General features: G+C 48.6%; 1 protein-coding gene across 1 annotated transcript in view; it reads right to left on the bottom strand.

The window, feature by feature from the left end:
- Positions 1-21,366, bottom strand: part of LOC144889219 (multifunctional protein ADE2-like) — a 51,905-nt gene extending 30,539 nt beyond the window's left edge. Inside the window, exons 1-2 of the mRNA XM_078769252.1 lie at positions 21,151-21,366; positions 19,435-19,613 (exon numbers count right to left, since the gene is read on the bottom strand). Of these exons, the coding sequence (XP_078625378.1) occupies positions 19,435-19,613; positions 21,151-21,301 (330 nt within the window). The 5' untranslated portion in view covers positions 21,302-21,366. The remainder of the gene's footprint in view (positions 1-19,434; positions 19,614-21,150) is intronic.
- Positions 21,367-25,119: the final 3,753 nt, after the last annotated feature.

Below are 25,119 nucleotides of genomic sequence, written 5' to 3'. Positions count from 1 at the left end.
ATATGCAGCCACTTACCTGAGGTGAGGATGATGACTCCACACCTGCGTTTTCTTTGTTTTGTGTTGCAGGAAGTGAGAATTGCTGTTTGGATTTGTGAGACGCATCACGACGTGGATGAGACATTGGGGTGATTCCATCTCTCCCTCCTTAGGAGGGACTGATGATGAATTGGTGATGGCAAATTTTGATGTTGAGTTGGAGATGGCAAATTTTGATGAGAGTTGGAAATGGCAAATTTGATTGGTTAGGAGGGAGAGAAGACGAATTTGGTTTATGGGAGGAACGGGGAAGACAGTAGGGACGTTTGTTGATGTGTAAAGTAGATGTTTATGGGTAGTGTTGTGGTTTGTGGATACAGTAAGGGGTAAGGGAGGGGCAATGTAGGTTACCTGGTGGGGGGGGGGGGGCGTACGGTAGGAACGTACCTGTCTCACCTGGTTCCCATGTGCCCCTAGTGTGCATTACCTTGTATTGCGTGCACTTTTGCGCCCTTACCACCTTACTCACTTGTTTCTTTTGTCTCCCACCTCCGAGGATCTGGCTTTGGGGCGGAGAGAGAGGAGAGAGAGGTGCTGGCTCCGCAGTTGTGGGCCTGTACTTTCGCTGCTTGCTGCCTGGATCGATACACCATATGGACCGCAATTTTTGTGGCCGCCCACAATGGACCGCAGTTCTTTTGCGGGCAAGCACCACCCGTTGATGGACCTCTGGGTCAACGTGGCACCTATGCCATACAGGTGAACCACTTATAGTTGGCCCCCCTGACGGCCACAATTCAGAAATGGACGCGGTTGGCGCCTTTCTTTATTTTTAAAGAAGCCAGAAGGCCAAGTGCACTCCAGGAAGGCAAGACCAGCGGCAGAACATCGGCCGGCTGTGACACCACCGGTGACCATGGACAATTGTGCATTTTTATGAACACTTTATTGGTGCACCGGATGGTGCTGACTGTGCATAATGGGGTGGTGCTTTTGGTGCTTGGATGGGGTGCTCTGCACATTATTAAAGGCCGTAGGGCCACAGGGCACTCGTGGGTTGGTGTATCGATGCTGGCATGCGTGCTCTCTCTCTATGCATAACATCTGCATGTGTTCCTCAAAGAACAGGTCCTGGATCGTAGTGTAAATATCAGTGTAGTCTTGTATAAATGATGCTCCCTACCGGCTGTATGTTTAGTTTGAGGATGCTTTCCGCGATTCGGTTATCCTGTGGGTGTGTTTCTGTTAGGAGAAGGGTGCAACGTCGCAGGGGGACATATTTACTCATTTGTGAACATCCGTAAAACTGTCGCACTCAGGGTTGAGTTAATAGTAGAGGGAACTACATCTGAGTGCCACACTAACGTAGGTAAAAATTTATCGGGTCGGGACGCCCCGAGGTAGAGAAGGGTGCAATGTTGCGGATATGGGATTGGCATCCATCCATATCCGCTTGTAAATATTCCCCTATTTCCTCAGTACTTCCCAACTATCCCCAATTCCCCATTCCCTAGTCCCATTTTCTGTAAACAACACTCTGTAGACCCGACCTTCCCCTATTTCCCCCATTAAATGTCGCATCCAGGTCCACCGCATCTCACGTAGACAACTATAGGACATCTTGCTAGTTATTCTTAGTCTATGTCAGTTAAGGACTCGTTTCCATTAATTCTGACTCTTCGTTGCACCAGAATGTGATTGTATGGCACCATTAGGAAGTTTAGGACCTCCCAATACCTCCCCGCAGCTCTTCCTCATGGTACAACAACAACAACAACAACAACAACAACAACAACAACAACAACAGCGGCGGCGGCGCGGGGAGTGTGCGTCCTCACTCCGGCTTGGTTGGTAGGGGGTGTTGAAAGGGCACCAAGCCTTTCCAACGAGCCGCCATCGAGCATGTGCTCGACGGGGTTACCACGTAGGGGCTCGCTGTCAGCTCCTCGTCAAGGGCGGAGCCCGGTAACCCCCCGCACCCAATAGAAGCGGCGGACCGCTCCCATCTGGGGCGGAGCCAACGATCCGAGGGCGTGTCACTCCCCGCTGAGCATGCGCAGGAAGAGGGAGGCGACGTCAGATGCGCCCTCAGCTTGGAGAGAGAAGGACGCCACCTCCGAGCGCTGCAATACCTCCCCGCATCTCTGGACCGGACTGTGTTTGATTCTGCCCCTGAGCCAAGGTGCACCACCTTGTGCTATCGACTGCCTGTCCTTCCCTGCCATCAATCCCTGTGTAAGTCAGTCTTGTTCCGTTTGTCTGTGGTCTGTCTGGGATAGATAAGATTGTGTCTAAGTGCCTATCTCTTCTGTGCTTTACCTCTTACCTTGTAATCTACCCCTTTTCTCCACCACCAATTATATCCTCCTCCGGAGGTCTTGAGAACTGTACCCCTTGTGTCGTTTCATTTATCCCAGCCGTTGTGTCCTTTCCATCATTGATTTAGCGTAGCGCGATTCGGCCAACGTTCGAGTGGAATCGGGTGAGTTGGGGGTAATTGGGTAAACTGATCTCACGAGATCTTGGAGACGGCAGCAGGGATTTTCGAAGCTCCACACGGTCTCCACGTTTTTCGAAGTTAAGTCTGTTCACAATTGTATTTTGTCGAAACTGTATTTATCTTTCGGTGTGTGAAGTTATTGTGTGCAACTTTGGTTGTTTCTCGGTGTTTATCTTTCATAAATTGATCGTCTGTTTGCCGTGTCGCGAGCAAGGCCTTTGCCGCGTCGCGAACGATTTGAAATCGAAGTTAAGTGATTGTTCCCATTTGTATTTTCGTTAAAACTGTATTTATTTATGGTGTTGTACGTATATTGTGTCCCGACGAAGATTTTTCGGTGCAAATCTTTCATACCTGTATTGAAAATCGTGTTAATTCGTGTCGTGTCTTGAGGCCTTGTACAGTGTGCACTGTACAACCTTGAGGCTTTGTTTTTCTCAGCGGTCCGTCGTTTGTGATCCAATAACTTTCGTTCTCTGTATTCCCAGTCTTTTCACCCATAGCCTACTTCCTTGTGTAAATATCAACTCAAAAAAACAAACAAACAAAAAAAAAAAAAACATTTCCTTCTCTGTTCTCATTCGTTTATTCATTCTTATTCGTTCGTTCGTTCTTCGACCACGTGTTTCTCCCCCATTTCCCCAGATAGTTTTCACTCATTAACCTTCAATGTTTACACTTTCCCCTCAAGTTATGTATTCCGTCATATTTTATAACACCTTTTTCTTCTTCTTCTTTAAAAGGCTGCTTTCGACTTGCTCACCAAATCAATTCATCCCAAAAAAAATATCCATCTCCTATAGTGCCTTTTTTCTACATTCCCTAAACTCTCCTGCACTCCATCCTCCATCCAGCGTCCTTAAACGTATTTTTAACTCGAAGGTCACAAGAAACTCATTTTGCAATAAATGTTCGTTTCCCATAAATCGTACACTTTCAAAAATCCAATCTCACCCCTCCCCTCCAAATCTTCCCCATAACCCCTCCCCTCCAAATCTTCCCCATCACCCCTCCCCTCCAAATCTTCCCCATCACCCATCCCTTTCAAATCTCCCCCCTTGCCCCCTCCCTCCTAAACTACCCCCTCACCCCTCCCCGCCAAGACGCCCCCTCGCCCCTCCTCTCCTAGACTCCTGCCTCACCCCTCCCCTCCAAATCTCCCCCATATCCCATCCCTTTCAAATCCCTCCCCTTGTCCCTTCCCTCCCAAACTCCCCCCTCACCCCTCCCCTTCAAATCTCCCCACCCTCATTGCTTCTCAATTTCCCCCCTCTCACTCCCCCTCCTCAAAGCGTCCTCCCCGCTTCTTCCCCCTTCAAACTCTCACCTCCATCTCCCCCAACCTTCTGCCTCGCTCTTCCCCCTCCTCAAATAACACCTCATTGTGGCTCACCCAATCACCATCAAACCTTTTGTCCGCCCCATCCTTCCCTTTCTCCGAGCTATTCTGAAATCTCTGACACACCTTCAACAGCTCTCCCTACCTCTTCCACCTCTTCCACATCTTACCCTACCCCTCCTCCCCCCTGTTCTGTATCTGATGCTCCCCCTTCCTCTTCATTAACGGTATGGACCTCAAACATCCGGGGCCTTCGTTCAAACTTAACTGATCTCTCCATACAGGTTGCTTCTGTCAAACCAGACGTGATCTGCTTAACAGAAACTTTCCTCCTTTATGATGTCTCTGATTCCATAGTATCTCTCCCGGGCTACTCCCTCCTCCGGTATGATAGACCTGAGCCTCGTCCTGGAGGCGGGGTTGCTATCTTTATCAAAAACTCTCTTCCTCACTCGCCCTGCACTGCACTCTCTCCACCTCACCCCCAGGAATACCTCTGGCTACGGCTTCCCCTTTGCTCCCACCTCTTGTTCATATGTGTGTTGTACCGTCCACCAAACAGTGATGACTCCATCTACATCTCGCTGTCTGATGATATGGACCAACTTCTATCTACTCATCCCAACTCTCTCTTCCTCATATGTGGTGATTTCAACTGTCATCATGCCAGTTGGCTGGGTGTGGGTACCTCTCTCACCAGCCATGGCTCCTCAGCAAAGGACTTCTGCGACTCACTGGGACTGACACAATCTGTCAATTTCCCGACCCGGATCTCAGTCAACGGAACATCTTCTCTTCTGGACTTGGTTATGACTAACTTCCCTGAAAATGTCTGCTGCTCTTCTTCTGCTCCGATCGGATCATCTGATCATGTCCTTGTTAAAGTGGACATCTCTCTGACCATCCTCAGGGAGCCTGCTCAGCGTCGACGAGTCTGGCATTTCACTCAGGCCAACTGGCACGGTCTTCAAGCAGCCATCAATCATCTGGACTGGTCTCCCATCTCTACCACCTCTGACATCAACTCATCCTGGGAATTCTTCCAAAGTAAATTGCTCTCTCTCATGCACAGATTTATCCCATCTCGTCTTCAGTTGTCATACCCTTCCTCCCGTCCATGGTACACGGAATCTTGTGGTGAGGCTGTTGCCCAGAAACAACTTGCCTTCGTCTCCTGGAGAGCAAATCCAACGGAAGGAAATCTCATTTCCTTTCACAAAGCCCGAAACAAGTGTGTGTCCACCCTCAGGAGAGCCAGGAAACAATATCTCTCCGTTCTCAAGACCGAACTCTCTTATCTGTCTCCCTCTTCCAAATCCTGGTGGCGTCTGGTCAAATCCGTTTCTGGTGTTTGTTCCCCCTCCATCCCCTCCCTTACCTCAAACGGCTACACAGCTGACTCCGCACGTGAAAAAGCTGAATGCCTCAACTCTGTGTTTGCCTCTAAATCTTGTGTCCCAAACCCATCCCTCTCTGTACCCACCATACCCAGTCGTACCCTGCTGCTCCTGGACTCCGTGTCCTTTCCTCCTGACAAGGTGGAAAAGTTTCTGTCAACCCTCGACTCTGATTCTGCAACTGGACCCGACGGCATCAGCCCACGGGTCCTAAAATCCTGCTCTGCTGCTCTATCTCACCCTCTCTCTGTTCTCTTCACCCTCTCTTTTGCTCAAGGTCAACTGCCATCTGCTTGGAAACCAGCCAACATCACCGCTTTGCACAAAAAAGGTGCAAAAACAGATCCTAGCAACTACAGACCAATCAGCCTTCTCCCAATTATCAGCAAAGTCATGGAATCCATCATTGCTGCGGATATGAAATCTTTCCTCTTCTCCAATGGCTTGATCTCTGATCATCAATTTGGTTTCAGACCAGGTCACTCTACTCTGGACATGCTGCTTCTGCTGTCTCAACAATGGATGGAGGTCCTCAATGCCAAACAGGAAATTAGAGCTGTCTCCCTCGACATATCACGTGCCTTCGACACGGTCTGGCACCCCGCTCTGCTCACCAAACTGTCCTCCTTTGGTATCCATGGAAATCTCCACGCATGGCTGGCGGACTTCCTCTCTAGTCGTCGTCAACGTGTGGCCCTGAATGGGTTTCTCTCATCTCCTCTTCCTGTTCAGGCTGGAGTTCCCCAAGGCAGTGTTCTGGGCCCCGTGCTTTTTCTGGTCTTCATCAATGATCTCTCTGACTCTCTCGAAAATCCTCTCTATCTCTTTGCTGATGACTCCACTCTCTGCCGCTCCATTCCTCTTCCCTCAGATCGGCAGTCTGCTGCCTCCTCACTCTCTGAAGACCTGGACAAAATCACAGACTGGTCAAACAAGTGGAACATGTCTTTCAATCCTGACAAATCTCACACTCTTACTATGTCTCTCCGAAAAGATCGACTGGACAACCCTCCCATCTACTTTCTCAACAATCCTCTCCAAGAAGTTCTGTCGCTCAAGATTTTGGGTCTCACTATCTGCCATGATCTTTCTTGGGAAAACCACATTTCCAAGCTGGCCTCCAAAGCCAGTCGCCGACTGGGCATCCTCCGTCGTGCGAAGTCCTTCCTCGGCACACCTGAGCTCCTCACCACATACAAGGCTTTCATCCGCAGCTCAATGGAATACTGTTCTCCCCTATGGGCCGGTGCTCCTGCCTCACACCTAGCTCGGCTTCACGCTGTTGAAACCAAAGCTTTCAGAATTATTGGAATCTCCCGCGATGAAGCTATCTCTGAGGGCCTTTCACTCACTCACCGCAGGCAGGTAGGTGGTCTTTCTGTCTTCTACCGACTCCTCTCTGGCCTTGCACCCCCAGCTCTCTCTGTGCTCTGTCCCCCAAATATTCCTACAGGTCGCACAAGATCTGCCAGCAACCCTCTGATGGTTAAACTGCCGAAATCTCGGCTCTCTGCTCACCTTCACTCTTTCATTCCTCTTTTCTCCCGCCTCTGGAACAAACTCCCTCACTCCCTTCAATCCCACTCCTCCCTCCAGGTCTTTAAAACAGCTGTTCACCACCATCTCTTATCTTCCCCCCATCCAAAACCTTGATCTTTTCTACCCCCGCTAATTCACCCCAGATCCACCTTGTTTGAAATTCCAACTTCTTTCCTGGAAGTCCTGGCAGTGTCCATATGTTTTATACCTCTCCCACCGCCCCCTTCCCATGCCCTCTCTCGATGTCGATGGAAATCTCTCGATCTCTCGATGTCTCCATGTCTCTCGGTCCCTGCTCTCAAATGTTGTGTTTGTGTCCTTCCCCCTCTCTCCCCATCTTGTCTACCGCTCCCGATGTTATATGTTTTATGTGTCGGTTTGTCTTTCTGTGCGATTAATGTTCGCTCTTTCACGAGCCTCGATCTTGTATACAACAACAACAAAAAAAAAAAAAAAAAAAAAAAAAAAAAAAACTGTGCGAACACGGCGGCCATTCCGCTCGGCCCATCATAACATCTTAAGCCGTGTCCGTAACAATATATATATATATATATATATATATATATATATATATACTGTATATATATATATATATATATATATATATATATATATATATATATATATATATATATATATATATATATATATATATATATATATTGTTGCGGATATGAGGACTGTATATTTTTTGATTGTGTATTATTATTATTATTGTTTATTCTGCGCCCCCCTGCCTCCAGAGCTGTGTAAAGGTGAAAGGGCATCCCATAATTAGTCCACAAGCATACGCGTCAGCCAAATAATAGAATACCTCTGTTTGATAGTTATCTCTTATTATGTGTTTTTAGAGTAAGGCTGTGTCTCCCATTAATTGAAATACTCCATTGCACCAGTGAAAGAGATAGATTCCCTTCATTCCCACTCCCCAACACTTCCATTCCCCCCTTTCCGTCAATTGCAATTCGCATTGCCAACTGCATGTTGGGCGGTTTTCCCTTCATCCGCCATTGACCACGAGGCAGGGTTGGGGGAAGGAAGGCGGGTCCCCACCTCGTCAGAGAGGGGAGGAGTGAGCCAGCCCCACTCGACCAACCATGAACAAGGGGTTTGGCTTGAGAGGGCGGGGAGAGAACATTTGGGGGAGGTTCGAAAAGGTTAAGGGGCAGGGCCTATATAACCCACGGCGGGGGTGTTCCCAGGGGAGATGCACTTTGAGTTGGTCACAAAGAGTTGGTCGTCAAGAGAGAGTCGTGAAGAGTCAGTCAGTGGAGTCGGTGGTCAGTTGGTTGCGGTGAGGAGTCGGTGGTGGCGGTCAGTGGTTGCGTTGGTTGCGGTGAGGAGTCGAGGGAGGAGATCAGAAGACAGGAAGGCCTTGAGTTGGACTAAGCAAGAGAGGAAGTTGTTGGACTGGGTGGGACTAAGAAAGAGAGAGAAAGAGTCCTGAAGCTTGTGAGGGAAGGAGAGAGAACCCGTCACACCAACCCCCCAAGCTCCGCGTTGGCTCCACCAAGCGTTCACCTCCACCAAAGCTCCACCAAGCTCCGCGTTGGCTCCACCAAGCGTTCACCTCCAGCCATCCACCTCCTGCCATTCCTGTCATTCCCCGCGTGAGTCAGTGTCTTTGTTTGTTCTGTCCTGGGAATAAGTTAAGTCTGTATAACTATAAGCTAGTATTTGCACTGTGTCACCTGCGTCTTATGTGTTGTAAATAAACCTTGATTGCTCCGTTTTGCTTGTGTAAATAATAAATCCCATTACTCGTCTGTACGTCTTCTCGTTTTATTCCTTTTCCTCTTTGCATTGCGTCGTTTTCGTCTTTTCCCTATTGACTAGCTGCGGTGCGATCCGGCCAATGTTTGGGAGATGAATCGGGTGAGTCGGGGATCCTGTTAGGTCGCGGTAATACACCACCGCTCGGTCATCATAACATCTAAACCGCGATCAGTAACAATATATATATATATATATATATATATATATATATATATATATATATATATATATATATATATATATATGTATATGTATATAAATTGTTACGGACACGCGGATTAAGATGTTATGATGGGCCGAGCGGAATGGCCGCCGTGTTCGCACAGTTTACCCGATTCCACCCGACGTTGACCAAATCGCGCTATGCTAAATCAATGAAGGAAAGGACACAACGGCTGGGATAAATGAAACGACACAAGGGGTACAGTTCTCAAGACCTCCGGAGGAGGATATAATTGGTGGTGCAGAAAAGGGGTAGATTACAAGGTAAGAGGTAAAGCACAGAAGAGATACGCACTTAGACACAATCTTATCTATCCCAGACAGACCACAGACAAACGGAACAAGACTGACTTACACAGGGATTGATGGCAGGGAAGGACAGGCAGTCGATAGCACAAGGTGCACCTTGGCTCAGGGACAGGATACAGCTCGGTCCAGTCCAGAGATGCGGGGAGGTATTGCAGCGCTCGGAGGTGGCGTCTCTCTTCCTTCAAGTTCAGCACGCATCTGACGTCACCTCCCTCTTCCTGCGCATGCTCAGCGGGGAGTGACACGCCCTCGGCTCGTTGGCCCCGCCCCAGATGGGATCGGTCCGCCGCTTCTATTGGGTGCGGGGGGTTACCGGGCTCCGCCCTTGACGAGGAGCTGACAGCGAGCCCCTACGTGGTAACCCCGTCGAGCACATGTTCGATGGCGGCTAACCAAGCCGGAGTGAGGATGCGCACTCCCCGCGCCGCCGCCGTTGTTGTTGCTGTTGTTGTTGTTGTTGCTGAACCGTGAGGAAAAGCTGCGGGGAGGTATTGGGAGGTCCTAAACTTCCTAACGGTGCCATACAATCACATTCTGGTGCAACGAAGAGTCAGAATTAATGGAAACGAGTCCTTAACTGACATAGACTAAGAATAACTAGCAAGATGTCCTATAGTTGTCTACGTGAGATGCGGTGGACCTGGATGCGACATTTAATGGGGGAAATAGGGGAAGGTTGGGTCTACAGAGTGTTGTTTACAGAAAATGGGACTAGGGAATGGGGGATTGGGGATAGTTGGGAAGTATGGAGGAAATAGGGGAATATTTACAAGCGGATATGGATGGAGGCCAATCTCATATCCGCAACAATATTGTTGCGAATATGGAATTTGGCCTCCATATCCGCTTGTAAATATTCCCCTATTTTCTCCAATACTCCCCAACTTTCCCCAGTCCCCCATTCCCTAGTCCCATTGCATGTAAATAACAATCAGTAGAGCCGACCTTCCCCTTATTCCCCCATTAAATGTCGTGCCCAGGTCCACCGCACCACACGTAGACAACTTTCGGACATCTTCCTAGTTATTCTTAATCTATGTCAGTTAAGGCCTCGTTTCCATTAATTATGACTCTTCGTTGCACCAGAATGTGATTATATGGCACCAGTAGTGAGTTTAGGACCTTCCCATACCTCCTCCCATCTTCTTCCCCAAACAACAACAACAACAACAACTACAGCTACAACAACAACAACAACAACTACAGCTACAACAACAACAACAACCACTACAGCTACAACAACAACTACAACAACGGCGCGCGCGGGGAGTGTGCGTCCTCCCTCCGGCTCGGTTAGCCGCCATTATCCATGCGCCCCACGGGGTTACCACGAAGGGGCTGGCTGTCAGCTCCTCGTCAAGGGCGGAGCCTGGTAAACCCCCCCCGCACCCAATAAGAAGGGCGGACCGATTCCATCTGGGCGGAGCTAACGAGCCGAGGGCGTGTCACTCCCCGCCGGATATACGCAGCCGCTTGCCGGACGTGACGTCAGATGCGCCCCCAGCTTGAGACGACAAGACGCCACCTCGAGCGCTGAGAGACCTCCTGCATCTTTTGGGCCGCGCCATCCTGTCCCTGAGCACAAGGTGCACCTTGTGCTGGCCATCGAATACCCGCTTTCCTTGTCATCAATCCCCGTGTGAGTCAGTTTTTGTCCTGTTTCTCTGTGGTCTGTCGGGAATAATATAAGGTTGTGTCTAAGTGCCTGTCTTCCTATGATGTACCTCTCGTCCCTGTAATCTAACCTTCCGCCTTAATATAACCTCCTCCGGAGGTCTTGAGAACTGAACCCCTGGTGTCGTATTGTGTCATTATAACCCAGCCGGGTGTCTTCTCTTTCCTATTGAGCCAGCGTAGCGCGGCTTCGTCGACGTTCGAGTACAATCGGGTAATTTGTGCGGACACGACGGCCATTCCGCTCGGCCCACCTTAACATCAAAGTCGTGTCTGTAACAATTGGAGTCAGGAGATGGGATTCGAACCTGGGACTAAATTTATTTAGCCCAAATTTTGGACACCAATTGTGTTAGTACGATAACAATTGGTGTCGGGAGTGAGATTCGAGGCCCGACCAAATTTTGAAAAAAAAAACGAATAGAGGAAAAAAAAAATTTGGTCAAAATTTGGAGCGGCCGAAATTTGTATTTGTTTTACGAAACTCGAATTTTGCAAGTCGCGCTATGGCGGATCAAGACAGCTGGGGTCCGGTAGGGGAGAGTGAAGCAGGGTCGATCCAGGACCAAAATGAGGGACAGGAGGAGAGCGAAGCAGTGAGGGCGGCAGGGTCGCAAAATAGCGTTGTCACGCACGAAGTAGCAGACGCGCGAAATGGCGCCTCGCTGGTCACCGCGCCGGCGACCGTGACAGCGCCCCTGGTGGATTTGGACTTGTTTTTTTTGCAAATAAAGGCCCTTATGGCCCAGACTAACGAGCGAATGGAAAAGAATAGTGAGCAATTGGGAGACCAAATTAGAGGTTTGAAAAGCAGTATGGGGGTAATGGGGAACCGGATGGATGCTCGGAGTGAGCGATTGGAGGGCCAACTGGGGGTAATGAGGGACGAAGCGAGGGCTCGGAGTGAGCGATTGGGGGTAATGGGAAGCCAGATGGGGGTAAGGAGGGACGAAGCGAGGGGTACTGGTGAGAAGGTAGACAAAAATTTTGAGGGGTTAGACAACGGGATAAAGGAGGTGAAAAATGGGTTAATGGGGGTAGAAAATAGAATGGCTGCCCAGGAGAATCAGATAGAGGGAGTGAAAAATGGGGTAGAGGGAGAGGAGATTAGAAGAGGTGTGAGTGAGGAGGTCGGAGGAGTGCGCGAGGAGGTGAGGCACTGTAAGGAGCACATGGAGAAGGAGGTTAAAGAGCGGGAGGTGCGGGAGCACATAGAAAAAAATAAAGTGGAGTTAGAGGAAGAACTTAAAGGGGCGCACGAAGAGATGAAGGAGATGAAGCAAAAATTAGAAGAAGTGGAAGAAGGGGTGAGCAAAATTAAAAAGCGACGGAGAGAGGATAAGAAAGAGATAAAAGAGGAGGTAAAAGAATTGGTCCAGAGTCTGTGTTCGGATCGTGATGATGTGCTCATTAACCGGATGAGGGATTCGCAGGTGATGGAGGAGAAGCGAAGAGGAAGAGGACCCGGTGTAAGTGGTGACCAATATGGTCGTGCGTATGATGCGCCAGGGGATTTAAGAAGCTTGGGGGTCGAGATGGACCCGGGTGTTCGTGAAAGGCCGTTGGTGAGGTGTGCGACAGGTCTGGTGTGCGAAAAAGGAGGTGTGCAAGAAAGTCCGACTCTGGGGTGTGTGAGGAAAAAGTGCGTGCCAAGGAGTGAGTGTGCTGGCGAGAGTGAGTCGGTCGTAGCGCGTGTGTGAGGGAGCACATGGAAGCGTGGTGTGGTGAGTGTTACAGAGGGTGTGACGGGAGAGTGTGCGCAGGAGTGTGCGCGAGGAAGGTGTGTGACGGACAGGTGCATGAGGAAAGAGTGCGCTGTCAGAAGTAAGGAAGAGTGTCCACCTGTGGTGAGTGTTACAGAGGGTGTAACGGGAGAGTGTGCGCGAGGAAGGTGTGTGACGGACAGGTGCATGAGGAAAGAGTGCGCTGTCAGAAGTAAGGAAGGGTGTCCACCTGTGGTGAGTGTTACAGAGGGTGTAACGGGAGAGTGTGCGCGAGAAAGGTGTGTGACGGACAGGTGCATGGGGAAAGACTGCGCTGTCAAGAGTAAGGGTGAGTGCGCTGTCAAGAATGGAGGTGAAAGTAGTGAGAGTGACATGGAGCGTGAGTTAGTTGTGACAGGTGAGCGAGGATGTACACCTGGGATGGAAGGATGCACACCTGGAATGGTAGAGCGTGAGTGGGAATGCACGCTGGAATTGGTAGTGAGGCACGTGGTTGGGTGTGCGAATGAGAGCACACCTGTGATTGTCACAGAGGAGGTGACAGAGGAGGGGGCGCGAAGAGGTGTTTTGGTGAGGTGTGCTACCAACGAATGTGTGCCAAAGTGTTCGGTGGTCAGGTGTGTGACCAAGGCTGTGAGTGGAATGGGTGTGCCTGGGTGTGTAAGGAAAGGTACGAGGAGCATGAGCACGGCTGGATGTGTGAGCAAGGAACGGGCTTCGGGGTGTAAGCATGCAGGTGAAGCATCGACATTAAACGGGTTAGAGGTTAGAGCGACTTTTAGCCGAAGCAGGCCCTCGGTGCGTGCCGGGCCTCGCTTTGAACGGCCGCGTCCGTGCTCCACTAGGCGGAGCGGGCAGCTGGATAGAAAGGGTCGTCATGGCGACCACTTTTTGGTGAGACGTGCCGGCAGGTCGAGAGCGGGACATTGGATGGCTCCGTGCCGAGAAGGTGCGTGGGATCTCGGGCCGGGTAAACCTCCTTCCCTGCACCGAATGCGGGACGCACCCAGCCGCTGGCACAGAACAACCAGCATTCATGGCTTGGCTTTACGAAGCCGGGCTTTGGACAGGAATTGGCGCACCGAGAGGTATTAGTGAGTAGACTGGGTGAAGAGGTTAGTGTTTTGGACCCAAAATTAGAGAAAAACAAAATTTGATGATTGGCAAGGGATTGGCAGTAGTGATTGGCAGATGATGGGCAGTGATTGGCAAATTGTTGATTTATTGAAATTTGATGTGCAAAATTGGTAGTGAGAGACCCCCGATGTGGTGGGATGGCAAATCCACCATCCTTCCCATGGGGGGGCAAATGCGCAATAGCTTATGGGGTGTATGGCAGTGAAAACTAGCCCGGGTGGGTTAGGTTATATTGATAGGGATCTAGCGAAGATTGACATTAGGTAACGTTAAGGTTAGTTAGTGACTGATACCTGTAGTGGGGACGCAGGTAGATTAGTATGGATGATAATGACGTGGGAGCGCAATAGTTTAAAGGGACGACTGGGAAGCGCAAGTTTCAGAAGGGAGTAGTTAGCTGAGATGATGCCGTGTTTGTGAGAATTGAACAGGTGTGATTGCACAGGTGTGCAACTGGACAGGTGTGTGGAGCAGTGTATGAGTAGTGAGTGTGTGGATCAGCGCGAATGCGCTTGGGGAGAGAAGGGTGCAGGTGGCACCAGGTGTGAGAGCACAGGTGTGCAGGTACAGGTGTGTGGAGAGAGTTGGAGTAAGTGGTACGGAGTGGTGTGCATGGTGCGAAGGTGTGGATGGGGGAAGAGTGGACCCCCATCACGGATACCCGGGGCGGGTAGTGTAAGTGTTAGGTAGAGGGTACAGGTAAATTGTGGTTGGATATTGGCATTTGTGGTGCGGTTGCAGAATGGTGTTGTGAATGGGTGCATTAGTGTTGTGGAAATGGCTGGGCGTGTAGCCTGTTAGTGTGTGTAGTTGGTTGGGCACTCCACCACTGTGAGGATGTCGGCCAGGTGAGGCCGCAGGTGGGCTCTGGGAGCCGGTAGAGTTGTGGATGGGGCCCGAGGATCCGGAGGACGGACCCGGGTAGCCCAGTGCCAGAGAGGGCACCGAGTGGGGAGAGTGCCAGAGGGCCTTCCCCAGGTAGTTAGGTTAGGGTAAGGAGCAGGTAAGCTCGGAGGCAACTGCAGTGGTGGAGGTGTGCAGGTGGGTAGACCCACTGGGAGAGGTACACGCCACAGCCCAGAAATTGTGCGAGGGCACCGGGAGATGAATCGGGGGAGTGAGACCCCAAATTGAAAAGCACCACAGGTTGGCCAATGGGAATTGGTTTTTAGAACCCATAGAGTAAGAGGGCCAATGGTTTGGCCGGAGAAAGACCCCGGGTAGTGTAAAGTTGTTAAAGTCATTTAGGAAATAGTTAGGATTGAAGAACCTGTCGCACCATACGCAGCCACTTACCTGTGGTGATGATGATGACTCCACACCTGTGTTTTCTTTGTTTGTGTTGCAGAAATGAGAATTGTTGTTGGATTTGTGAGACGCATCACGACGTGGATGAGACATTGGGGTGATTCCATCTCTCCCTCCCTAGGAGGGACTGATGATGAATTGGTAATGGCAAATTTTGATGTTCAGTTGGAGATGGCAAATTTTGATGAGAGTTGAAAATGGCAAATTTGATTGGTTAGGAGGGAGAGAAGACGAATTTGGTTTATGGGAGGAACGGGGAAGACACAGTAGGGACGTTTGTGGATTTGTAAAATAGATGTTTATGGGTAGTGTTGTGTTTTGTGGATACAGTAAGGGGTAAGGGAGGGGCCATGTAGGTTACCTGGTGGGGGGGGGGGGCGTACGATAGGAACGTACCTGTCTCACCTGGTTCCCATGTGCCCCCAGTGTGCATCACCTTACATTGCGTGCACTTTTGCGCCCTTACCACCTTACTCACTTGTCTGCTTCTTTTGTCTCCCACCTCCGAGGATCTGGCTTTGGGGTAGAGAGAGAGGAGAGAGAGGTGCTGGCTGCGCAGTTGTGGGCCTGCACTTTCGCTGTTGGCTGCCTGGATCGATACACCATATGGACCGCAATGTTTGTGGCCACCCACAATGGACCGCAGCTCTTTTGCGGCCAAGCACCACCCGTGGAAGGACCTATGGGTCAACGTGGCACCTATGCCATAAAGGTGAACCACTGTTAATTAACACCAAGTGCACCACAAGAAGAGCAAGAGACACCTGCAGGGTTAGGGGTTGTCGAATTTATTTTTATTCCAATGAACAATGGTGACTGCACCGATTGGTGGTGGGGTGGTGCTTTTGATGCTCGGGAAGGGTGCTCTGCACGTTATTAAAGGCCGTCGGCCACAGAGCACTCGTGGGTTGGTGTATCGATGTTGGCAAGCGCTCTCTCTCTATGCATAAAATCTGCATGTGTCCCTCCAAAAACAGGTCCTGGATCGTAGTGTAAATAGCAGCGTAGTCTTGTAAATAATGCTCCCTACCGGCTGTATGTTTAGTTTGAGAATTCTTTCCGGATTCGGTTATCCTGTGGGTGTGTTTCTGTGAGGAGAAGGGTGCAACGTCGCAGGGGGACATATTTACTCATTTGTGAATATCTGTAAAACTGTCGCACTCAGGGTAGAGTTAATAGTAGAGGGAACTACATTGCGTGCCACACTAAAGTAGGTAAAAATTTATCGGGTCGGGACGCCCCGAGGGTAGAGAAGGGTGCAATGTTGCGAATATGGAATTTGGCCTCCATATCCGCTTGTAAATATTCCCCTATTTTCTCCAATACTCCCCAACTTTCCCCAGTCCCCCATTCCCTAGTCCCATTGCATGTAAATAACAATCAGTAGAGCCGACCTTCCCCTTATTCCCCCATTAAATGTCGTGCCCAGGTCCACCGCACCACACGTAGACAACTTTCGGACATCTTCCTAGTTATTCTTAATCTATGTCAGTTAAGGCCTCGTTTCCATTAATTATGACTCTTCGTTGCACCAGAATGTGATTATATGGCACCAGTAGTGAGTTTAGGACCTTCCCATACCTCCTCCCATCTTCTTCCCCAAACAACAACAACAACAACAACTACAGCTACAACAACAACAACAACAACTACAGCTACAACAACAACAACAACCACTACAGCTACAACAACAACTACAACAACGGCGCGCGCGGGGAGTGTGCGTCCTCCCTCCGGCTCGGTTAGCCGCCATTATCCATGCGCCCCACGGGGTTACCACGAAGGGGCTGGCTGTCAGCTCCTCGTCAAGGGCGGAGCCTGGTAAACCCCCCCCGCACCCAATAAGAAGGGCGGACCGATTCCATCTGGGCGGAGCTAACGAGCCGAGGGCGTGTCACTCCCCGCCGGATATACGCAGCCGCTTGCCGGACGTGACGTCAGATGCGCCCCCAGCTTGAGACGACAAGACGCCACCTCGAGCGCTGAGAGACCTCCTGCATCTTTTGGGCCGCGCCATCCTGTCCCTGAGCACAAGGTGCACCTTGTGCTGGCCATCGAATACCCGCTTTCCTTGTCATCAATCCCCGTGTGAGTCAGTTTTTGTCCTGTTTCTCTGTGGTCTGTCGGGAATAATATAAGGTTGTGTCTAAGTGCCTGTCTTCCTATGATGTACCTCTCGTCCCTGTAATCTAACCTTCCGCCTTAATATAACCTCCTCCGGAGGTCTTGAGAACTGAACCCCTGGTGTCGTATTGTGTCATTATAACCCAGCCGGGTGTCTTCTCTTTCCTATTGAGCCAGCGTAGCGCGGCTTCGTCGACGTTCGAGTACAATCGGGTAATTTGTGCGGACACGACGGCCATTCCGCTCGGCCCACCTTAACATCAAAGTCGTGTCTGTAACAATATATATATATATATATATATATATATATATATATATATATATATATATATATATATATATATCTTCTCTCTATATTATAAAAGAATGTTTTTGTTTGTCTGCGCAAGCTAATCTACTTAACGGTGAAAGATAGGAGGAAGCCTCGAATACAAAAAAATGCCGGGACGGGCCCCGGGAAGGTTATAGGCTTGGTGGCGAGGCCGGTCGAGGCCGCATCGGCCCGGCTGGGCCCATTTCACAATTAAAAGCTGAGCTGAATTATAGTAGTCAATCTTCTACAGCCACGAGTAAAAGCTGAATTATAGTAGTAAATTCATTCAAAAATAACCCGGGCAACGCCGGGTGCTTTCAGCTAACAAAAAAAAAACACACAAACACACACACACACACACACACACACACACACACACACACACACACACACACACACACACACACACACACACACACACACACACACACACACACACACACACACACACCAATTTAACATTTCGCCCTGAGCGTAATTTGTCCTCGATACGACACTGCTCCAGTGTACTTGTGATCTGTATTTAAATTAAAACGGCATTCTGAGGTCAGACACAAGATTGTAGCCAAGCATGGACAATCTCAAGGCTACAAGTCCAACTGCATAGACCTTGATGTTACTGTTGCTGTGTCCACCGTACGCAATGTTATCAGGACGTTTAAGCCCCATGGCACTGCAGCCAAACTCCCTGGATGTGGCCGCAAAAGAAAACTTGATCGAAGATTGTTCAAATGGTAGAGAAAGCACCTCGACCAACTACCAAACAGATTCAAGCTGACCTTCAGACACAAGGTACGACAGTTTCAACTCGCACCATCCGTCGCAAAATCAATGGAAGGGGGTTCCATGGTAGGAGACCCAGGAGGACTCCACTGCTGAGAAGGAGACATAAGAAAGCCCGACTGGAGTTTTCCAAAACACACCTGAACAAGCCAAAAACTTTCTGGGAGAATGTCCTGTGGACAGACGAGACCAAATAGGAGCTTTTTGGTAAAGCACATCATCTCTATGTTTACAGAAAACAAAATGAAGCCTTCAAAGAAAAGAACACCTTCCCTACAGTCAAACATGGAGGAGGTTCAGTGATGTTTTGGGGTTGCTGTGCTGTCTCTGACACTGGGTGCCTTGAATGTATGCATGGCATCATGAAATCAGGAGATTACCAAGGCATTTTGGAGCGCAATGTTGAACCCAGTGTCAGAAAGCTGGGTCTCCGTCGAAGGTCATGGGTCTTGCAGCAGGACAATGACCCCAAACACACTCCAAAAAGCATCCAGGAATGGTTCAAGACAAAACATTGGACTGTTCTGAAGTGGCCAGCAATGAGTACAGATCTAAATCCCATTGGACACCTGTGGGGAGATTTGAAAACAGCAGTTGGGAGAAGGTACCCTTCAAATCTGGGAGAACTGGAGCAGTTTGCCCAAGAAGAGTGGGCCAAACTGCCAGTAGAGGTGTAGGAAGCTCATTCATGGCTATAGGAAGCTGTTATAGGACTATAGGCCTGCAGCTATTTTGTCCACAGTCTGTGCCACCAAATATTAAGTCTTGGGTGTCAATAATTTTGTCAATGCCATTTCTTTTTATTTTCTGATTTTAAAGGATATATTAAGTTCTAAATCAAAAAACAAAGGTTCTGTAATATTAACAGTGAAATAAAGAATTGTGGAGACCAAATACTTTTGTCAATTTCAACTTATTTTTTAAGAGAAAATTGTGAGTTATTTTTAAAAAGTGCAAGGGTGCCAATATTTTTGGCCACGTCTGTATATATTGAAATAACAAATGTCAGTGAGTAGAAGTCACAGCTCAAACAACAAAAAAGGTCAAGTTTAAATCATTAACATTGAAATTGGTGATAATTGTTTGGACAGGAAGCTATTTGAATTATAAAATTCAAATTCGAGGATATTTGTCTTTGAAAGTCTACTGTAAGATAATATGAACTGTTTGGACACTGACTTTTAGATAATGAAGAACAAATAAAAAAATAAAATAAAAAAGAACAAACTACAAAGCCAAATTATGTACTTTGCCAATTCTGCTGGCTGAAAAAAATCCTTTTTTAACCTTAGAATTATATTCCTGCTCACCTTTAAGAATGTTTCAAGTTTGGGGGGTGAAAATCGATAGCCCTCAACAACTCCAGGGTTGCGCTTAAGGAAGGAACCAGTGGCAACCCGGCGGCAAACCCACTCAATTGGCACCATAGTGCAGCGCTTTGCCATAAAAGCCACGTCATTGTGGCGGTGCTCAAAAGCAGTTTTTATTCCTGTAACGGCCAAAACAACACAAAATGTATAATACACCCTCTAACTTCAATGGGAAATTATTGAATACACAATTAGCCCTGTGGAGCTGAATAATAGTTAAAAAGAAAAAAGAAAAGAACATTAGCTTGAATCATGGTCTTTCAGAATCATGAAATAATGTGAATATCATGGAGGAACATCTTCACTCTGCAAGTTAAAATAACAAAAACATTTATACAAAAGAGGGCCAACATAAGTAAAAAAAAAATACTTTTAAATAAGAACGTGCAATTTTAATACGAGCATGAGGATGTAACAAACAAGGAAGATATCACATGATTTACCACAGAGCATCATTTCTTTGATTGATTTTAAGCTGGTACCAGATGCTGCTTCAATATAAAAAGATACAGGTTGAAGTCATGACTTAGTGTATGATGAATGACAATGGCGAAAATATGTTCGAAACATGCCAAAATCAATCTCCTTGTTAACAACATTGTATTTAAACCCAGACAGGACCTTAAATCAACAAGGATATTACCAAAGGATTCTAACAAAGTTAATCCATTTTATTGTTGCTAATACAAGATGAACACCGATACTGGACACAGGAGTATATAGACTATAGAGGATGCAATAAACCAAATGCTAATTTAATCTGGAAAAACTACAGTTGAAAATTATAGGAATTCTTGGGTAAAATGCCAGGTGCATAGAAAAGGCCCCTTTATATAAGGGTATGTGCCATGTGGCAAAGTATAGAAAAGAAGGGACATTCCATAGCTTGTAGAAAATGCCAAACAATAGAAAATAAGGGGCATTCAAAAAATATCATGTGCATGCTGGACAACTCTTGTGTTCTGAGAAGGAATCAAGTAATGCTCAATAAAAGGTCAGTATGGTGTCGTGTTTCAGCAATTTTCGAGGCTCGTTTCGAACGTAGGGATCGCCTGTTGATCAAATACGAACACCGATGGTTCAAAGTGGTCTTTGGAAATGGGCAATTTTGAAAGAACATACATTTTGATGTTAGATTTTGGTTGTTCCTAGTTTTTTCAACCACAAAGCACATGACCGTTGACGACCTTTTTGTACGTCAGGGATGCAAAAAAACAATTTCCGGGTCCTGTGGGCAAATTTCTCGACGATTGCAACAGTTAAAAGCTTGGCACATCGGCATCATGAACGCTCAAATAACTTGTGATGAAATGCAGATGTACACATCCGTCAATGAGTTGTGCCCCTGTGACAAGAACCAACAGAAGTGGCTTATTTGCAAAACGGAGGTGAAAATAATCCGATTTAAAAACACGATTGTCCAGCTTGTTATTCTCCCTAAAAAAAATTATTTTGTGCTCATGGATCAGGGAGATAATCTTCGAAAACATCTCTTCAAAAAATTTCATGACTGTGTCAATTTAATAAGGAACTCAATGATTATAGAGTACGTGTTTCACAGGACAAATAAAAACACCTTTAAAAAAAAAAAACATGACAAAGTACTTGATCTATAAAATATTAAATTAAGGCATTTACCAGGCCACTTTAACATACCTGCTTCCTGAAGCAGCTTGAATACACAACTGGTAGTCTTTGTAGACAAGGATGCTTTGCCTTCCAGTTGGTCACAACGCACCATGTTGAATGCAGTAATCTGGTCCTTGGAACGGATCAAGACCCGTGTTGGATCATCAGCGATCTCCATCACTACCTTTGTCTTCCCTTCTGCAAGCTGGACCCCGAGCTTTGGTTCTAGAATGTGTGAAGAGAAATAAATTTTGCACGATTAACAGAATCATAATGGCTCGTTGAACACCATGACATTACACAACATCATGATGGCGGCAAGGCACACAGCTGGTTTTACTATCTCGTAAAACAGCTTCTTTAAATCAAACGACAAAGAAAGCAGCAGAATAAATCCACACTCGTTTAACCGATAACTCAGGGAGGGGAGACACAAAACGCAACAAATCTATGGGAAGTCTCGGGGGTTTTGTAAAGGCATTGATGAGGTTCAGAAAGAACACAACAAGAAGACAGAATTCAACGCTAGCCTGAAAAGATAACACGAAGGAAGAATATGTACAAAACATGAATGTCTTGTCAAAACATGAATGTCTAAACAAAACTCACCCTCGCCATGACGTGTTTGTACTTTGTGTGGTGTTTATTAGCTGCTGTGTTTGTGTGGTTTATTCATGACATAGATTCATGTTCAATCCAATATGGCTGCCGAAACAAGTCACCGATGACATCATTTTTTTTTCTCCACCAATTTATCCCTAGATGACACTCAAGAAATTTCATCCTGATTGGATGAAGTTCTGTACTTGTTGAATTATGAGTATGACATCATAATGGAGGGACCTATGACATCATTAACATAGGTTATTCCCCATGGAGAGTTCCTCACAATGAGCCATGTCTCCATTTTTTCGACACAACGCTTTCAGAGACAGAGGTGCAGTTTTTTAGTTTTTCCAAGATGGCGCCCATATGACACGCGACCTATGACGTCATATTTATCATTAAAATATTCTAAAGGAGGAGGTGCACCTATGGTGGAAATTTCCTGTCAATCGGACCAACGGTTGCAGAGAAAAGCATATTTATTCTGTGCGGACAAACACACAGACAAACGGACCCAAATACAATACCCTCTCCTCTGGCGAGAGTAATAAGGAAATTAAATACAGGAAGAGGCCATTCGGCCCATCATGCCTACGCCACACCGACACCAGATCTCACCATCCAGCACAAGCCAGTGGTGTTTGTCATACACATCAAGAAAAAAAGAAAGAAAGAAAAGAAGAAGAAGTGAAGACCAGAGGTTGGAAGATAATTAGGTGAGAGAAGTACAGGGACAACGTTGTCATAGAGGGCAAGGAGAGGATGAGTGCCAGGTATGAGGAACTTGGTGTAGAAGCCAAAGGTTTGGAGGAATGGAAAAAGTCCAGAGAGACATTTAGGGGGAATTGCAGAAGTGTTGTGTGGAAGGACGTCAGGAAATGTTACATCGTCGGAGAACAGAAACCATGTATAGTGGACGAGGCAATAGTGTACAGAGATGTGTACAGAGATGTGTACAGAGATGCTAGTGCCTGCGGAAGAAGTCGGAGTCAGTTCGACGAAGAGGCTGTTGAAATGTCTGTATAAGAGAGGGTTTGATTCTGGAGCATTGGAGGAAAGGGCCATTATGGAAGAGGAAGGTGATGTTCAAGATCCAGGGAAATAAAGAGGCATTACACTCCTACATCATGTCATAAAGGTGCTGGAGAGGATTTTGGATGGGAGGATTAGGAAGAGTGTGAAGATGGAGATCAGCAAAGAGCAGCAGGGGTTTAGAAGGGGTAGAGGAACGACAGATGGGATGTTTGCGCTGAGACACCTCCTGAAGAGGTTGGAGGTGCATGGTGAAATGGCATTGGGTTTGTGGATATGTTGAAGGACTACGAGACTGTCCCAAGATAGATGGTGATGGTGACACTGAGATGGATGGGAGTTCCAGAAGCAGAAGATAGGTTGGTGGAGGGGATGTTTAAGAGAATGAAAGGAAGAGTTCTGGTGGGTCCTGTGATGGTGGAAGGAGTTCAATGTGAACATCAGTTTGAGTCTAGGAGGCTCTCTCAGCCCACTCATGTTTATATTATGGTGATTGGAGCTGGTAAGCATGAAGGTAAACATGAGGGATATTCTGGGGAGGATGTTGTATGTGATGATCTGCCTGTTGTGGCGAAGAAGTTGGTGAGAGAAGCAGGAAGTATTGGGGGGAGTAGAAAGAGGCATTTGAGAAACATGGGGCTGAAAATGAGCATGGAGAAGATGGAGGTGTGATGTGGTTTGGGCAGCTGAGAAAATAAATGAATATCAGGTACACGTTAAAGGAGAAGTAGATCAGACAGAGAAATAGGTAGAAATAGATGAGCTTGACGGGGAGATTGGTGAAATTCTGGCTGAGATGGTCTGGACACGATTGCAGATGGAGAAAAGAGAGAATGGCAAAGAGCGGATAGGTTGAGGGTGCAAGATAGAAGGAAAAGAGGAAGACCACAGCTGGGATGAGGGGATTGTGAGAGGAGGGATACCAATAAGGTGGGGGCGGTTGGAGAGAGGAGAGAGTTCGTTAAGGACGGGGTTTCGTGGAGGAGTATCGTGGTTGAGGCAGTGCAGAAGCTTGGTACCGTTGGACCACATCTCTTGAAGAGACCCTCTCATAGACACAATCACCCATCCATAATCAAGCTACCTAGAAATCCTGCAATATCTCTGTACCTCTTTATCTTCAATGCTTCTAGCCTTACCTGTCTAATTCCAAATGAAACATATCTACCATTTTCTACTGGCACTACCTTTCCAGGGAGGGTGGCAGAGGGGAGGGAGAGGGGCAGAGGGGAGGGAGAGGAGGAGAGGGGCAGAGGGGAGGGAGAGGAGGAGAGGAGCAGAGGGGAGGGAGAGAGCAGAGGGGAGGGAGAGGAGGAGAGGGGGAGAGGGGAGGGAGAGGAGGAGAGGGAGAGAGGAGAGGGGGAGAGGGGAGGGAGAGGAGGAGAGGGAGAGAGGAGAGGGGGAGAGGGGAGGGAGAGAGGCAGAGGGGAGGGAGAGAGGCAGAGGGGAGGGAGAGAGGCAGAGGGGAGGGAGAGAGGCAGAGGGGAGGGAGAGAGGCAGAGGGGAGGGAGAGAAGCAGAGGGGAGGGAGAGAGGCAGAGGGAAGGGAGAGAGGCAGAGGGGAGGGAGAGAGGCACAGGGGAGGGAGAGGGCCAGAGGGGAAGGAGAGGGCCAGAGGGGAGGGAGAGAGGCACAGGGGAGGGAGAGAGGCACAGGGGAGGGAGAGGAGCAGAGGGGAAGGAGAGAGGCAGAGGGGATGGAGAGGGCCAGAGGGGAAGGAGAGGGCCAGAGGGGAAGGAGAGGGCCAGAGGGAAGGAGAGGGCCAGAGGGGAAGGAGAGGGCCAGAGGGGAAGGAGAGGGCCAGAGGGGAGAGAGAGGGGCAGAGGGGAGAGAGAGGGACAGAGGGGAAGGAGAGAGGCAGAGGGGAGGAGAGGGCCAGAGGAGAGGGAGAGGGCCAGAGGGGAGGGAGAGGGCCAGAGGGGAGGGAGAGGGCCAGAGGGGAGGGAGAGGAGCAGAGGGGAGGGAGAGGGGGGGAGGGGTGGGAGGGGGAGGAAGGGAGGGAGGGGGGAAGAGGAGAGGGAGAGGGCCAGAGGGGAGGGAGTGGAGCAGAGGGGAGGGAGAGGGGAAGGAGCAGAGGAGAGGGAGAGGGGAAGGGGAAGAGGGGACAGAGAGGGGCAGAGAGGATGGAGAGGAGCAGATGGGCAGAGGGGACAGGGAGAGGCAGAGGGGAGGGAGAGGGGAAGGGGAATAGGGGAATAGGGAAAGAGGGGACGGTGAGGAGCAGAAGGGATGGAGAGGAGCAGAGGGGCAGAGGGGACAGGGAGAGGCAAGGGGAGGGAGAGGAGAGAGGCAGAGAGGAGGGAGAGGAGGAGGGAGGCAGAGGGAGGGAGAGGAGGAGGGAGGCAGAGGGAGGGAGAGG

This window comes from Myxine glutinosa, unplaced genomic scaffold (genome assembly GCF_964187855.1).
Source record: "Myxine glutinosa unplaced genomic scaffold, kmMyxGlut1.1 SCAFFOLD_1803, whole genome shotgun sequence".
NCBI classification, from domain to species: domain Eukaryota; kingdom Metazoa; phylum Chordata; class Myxini; order Myxiniformes; family Myxinidae; genus Myxine; species Myxine glutinosa.
This window is presented reverse-complemented; position numbering and strand designations above follow the sequence as displayed.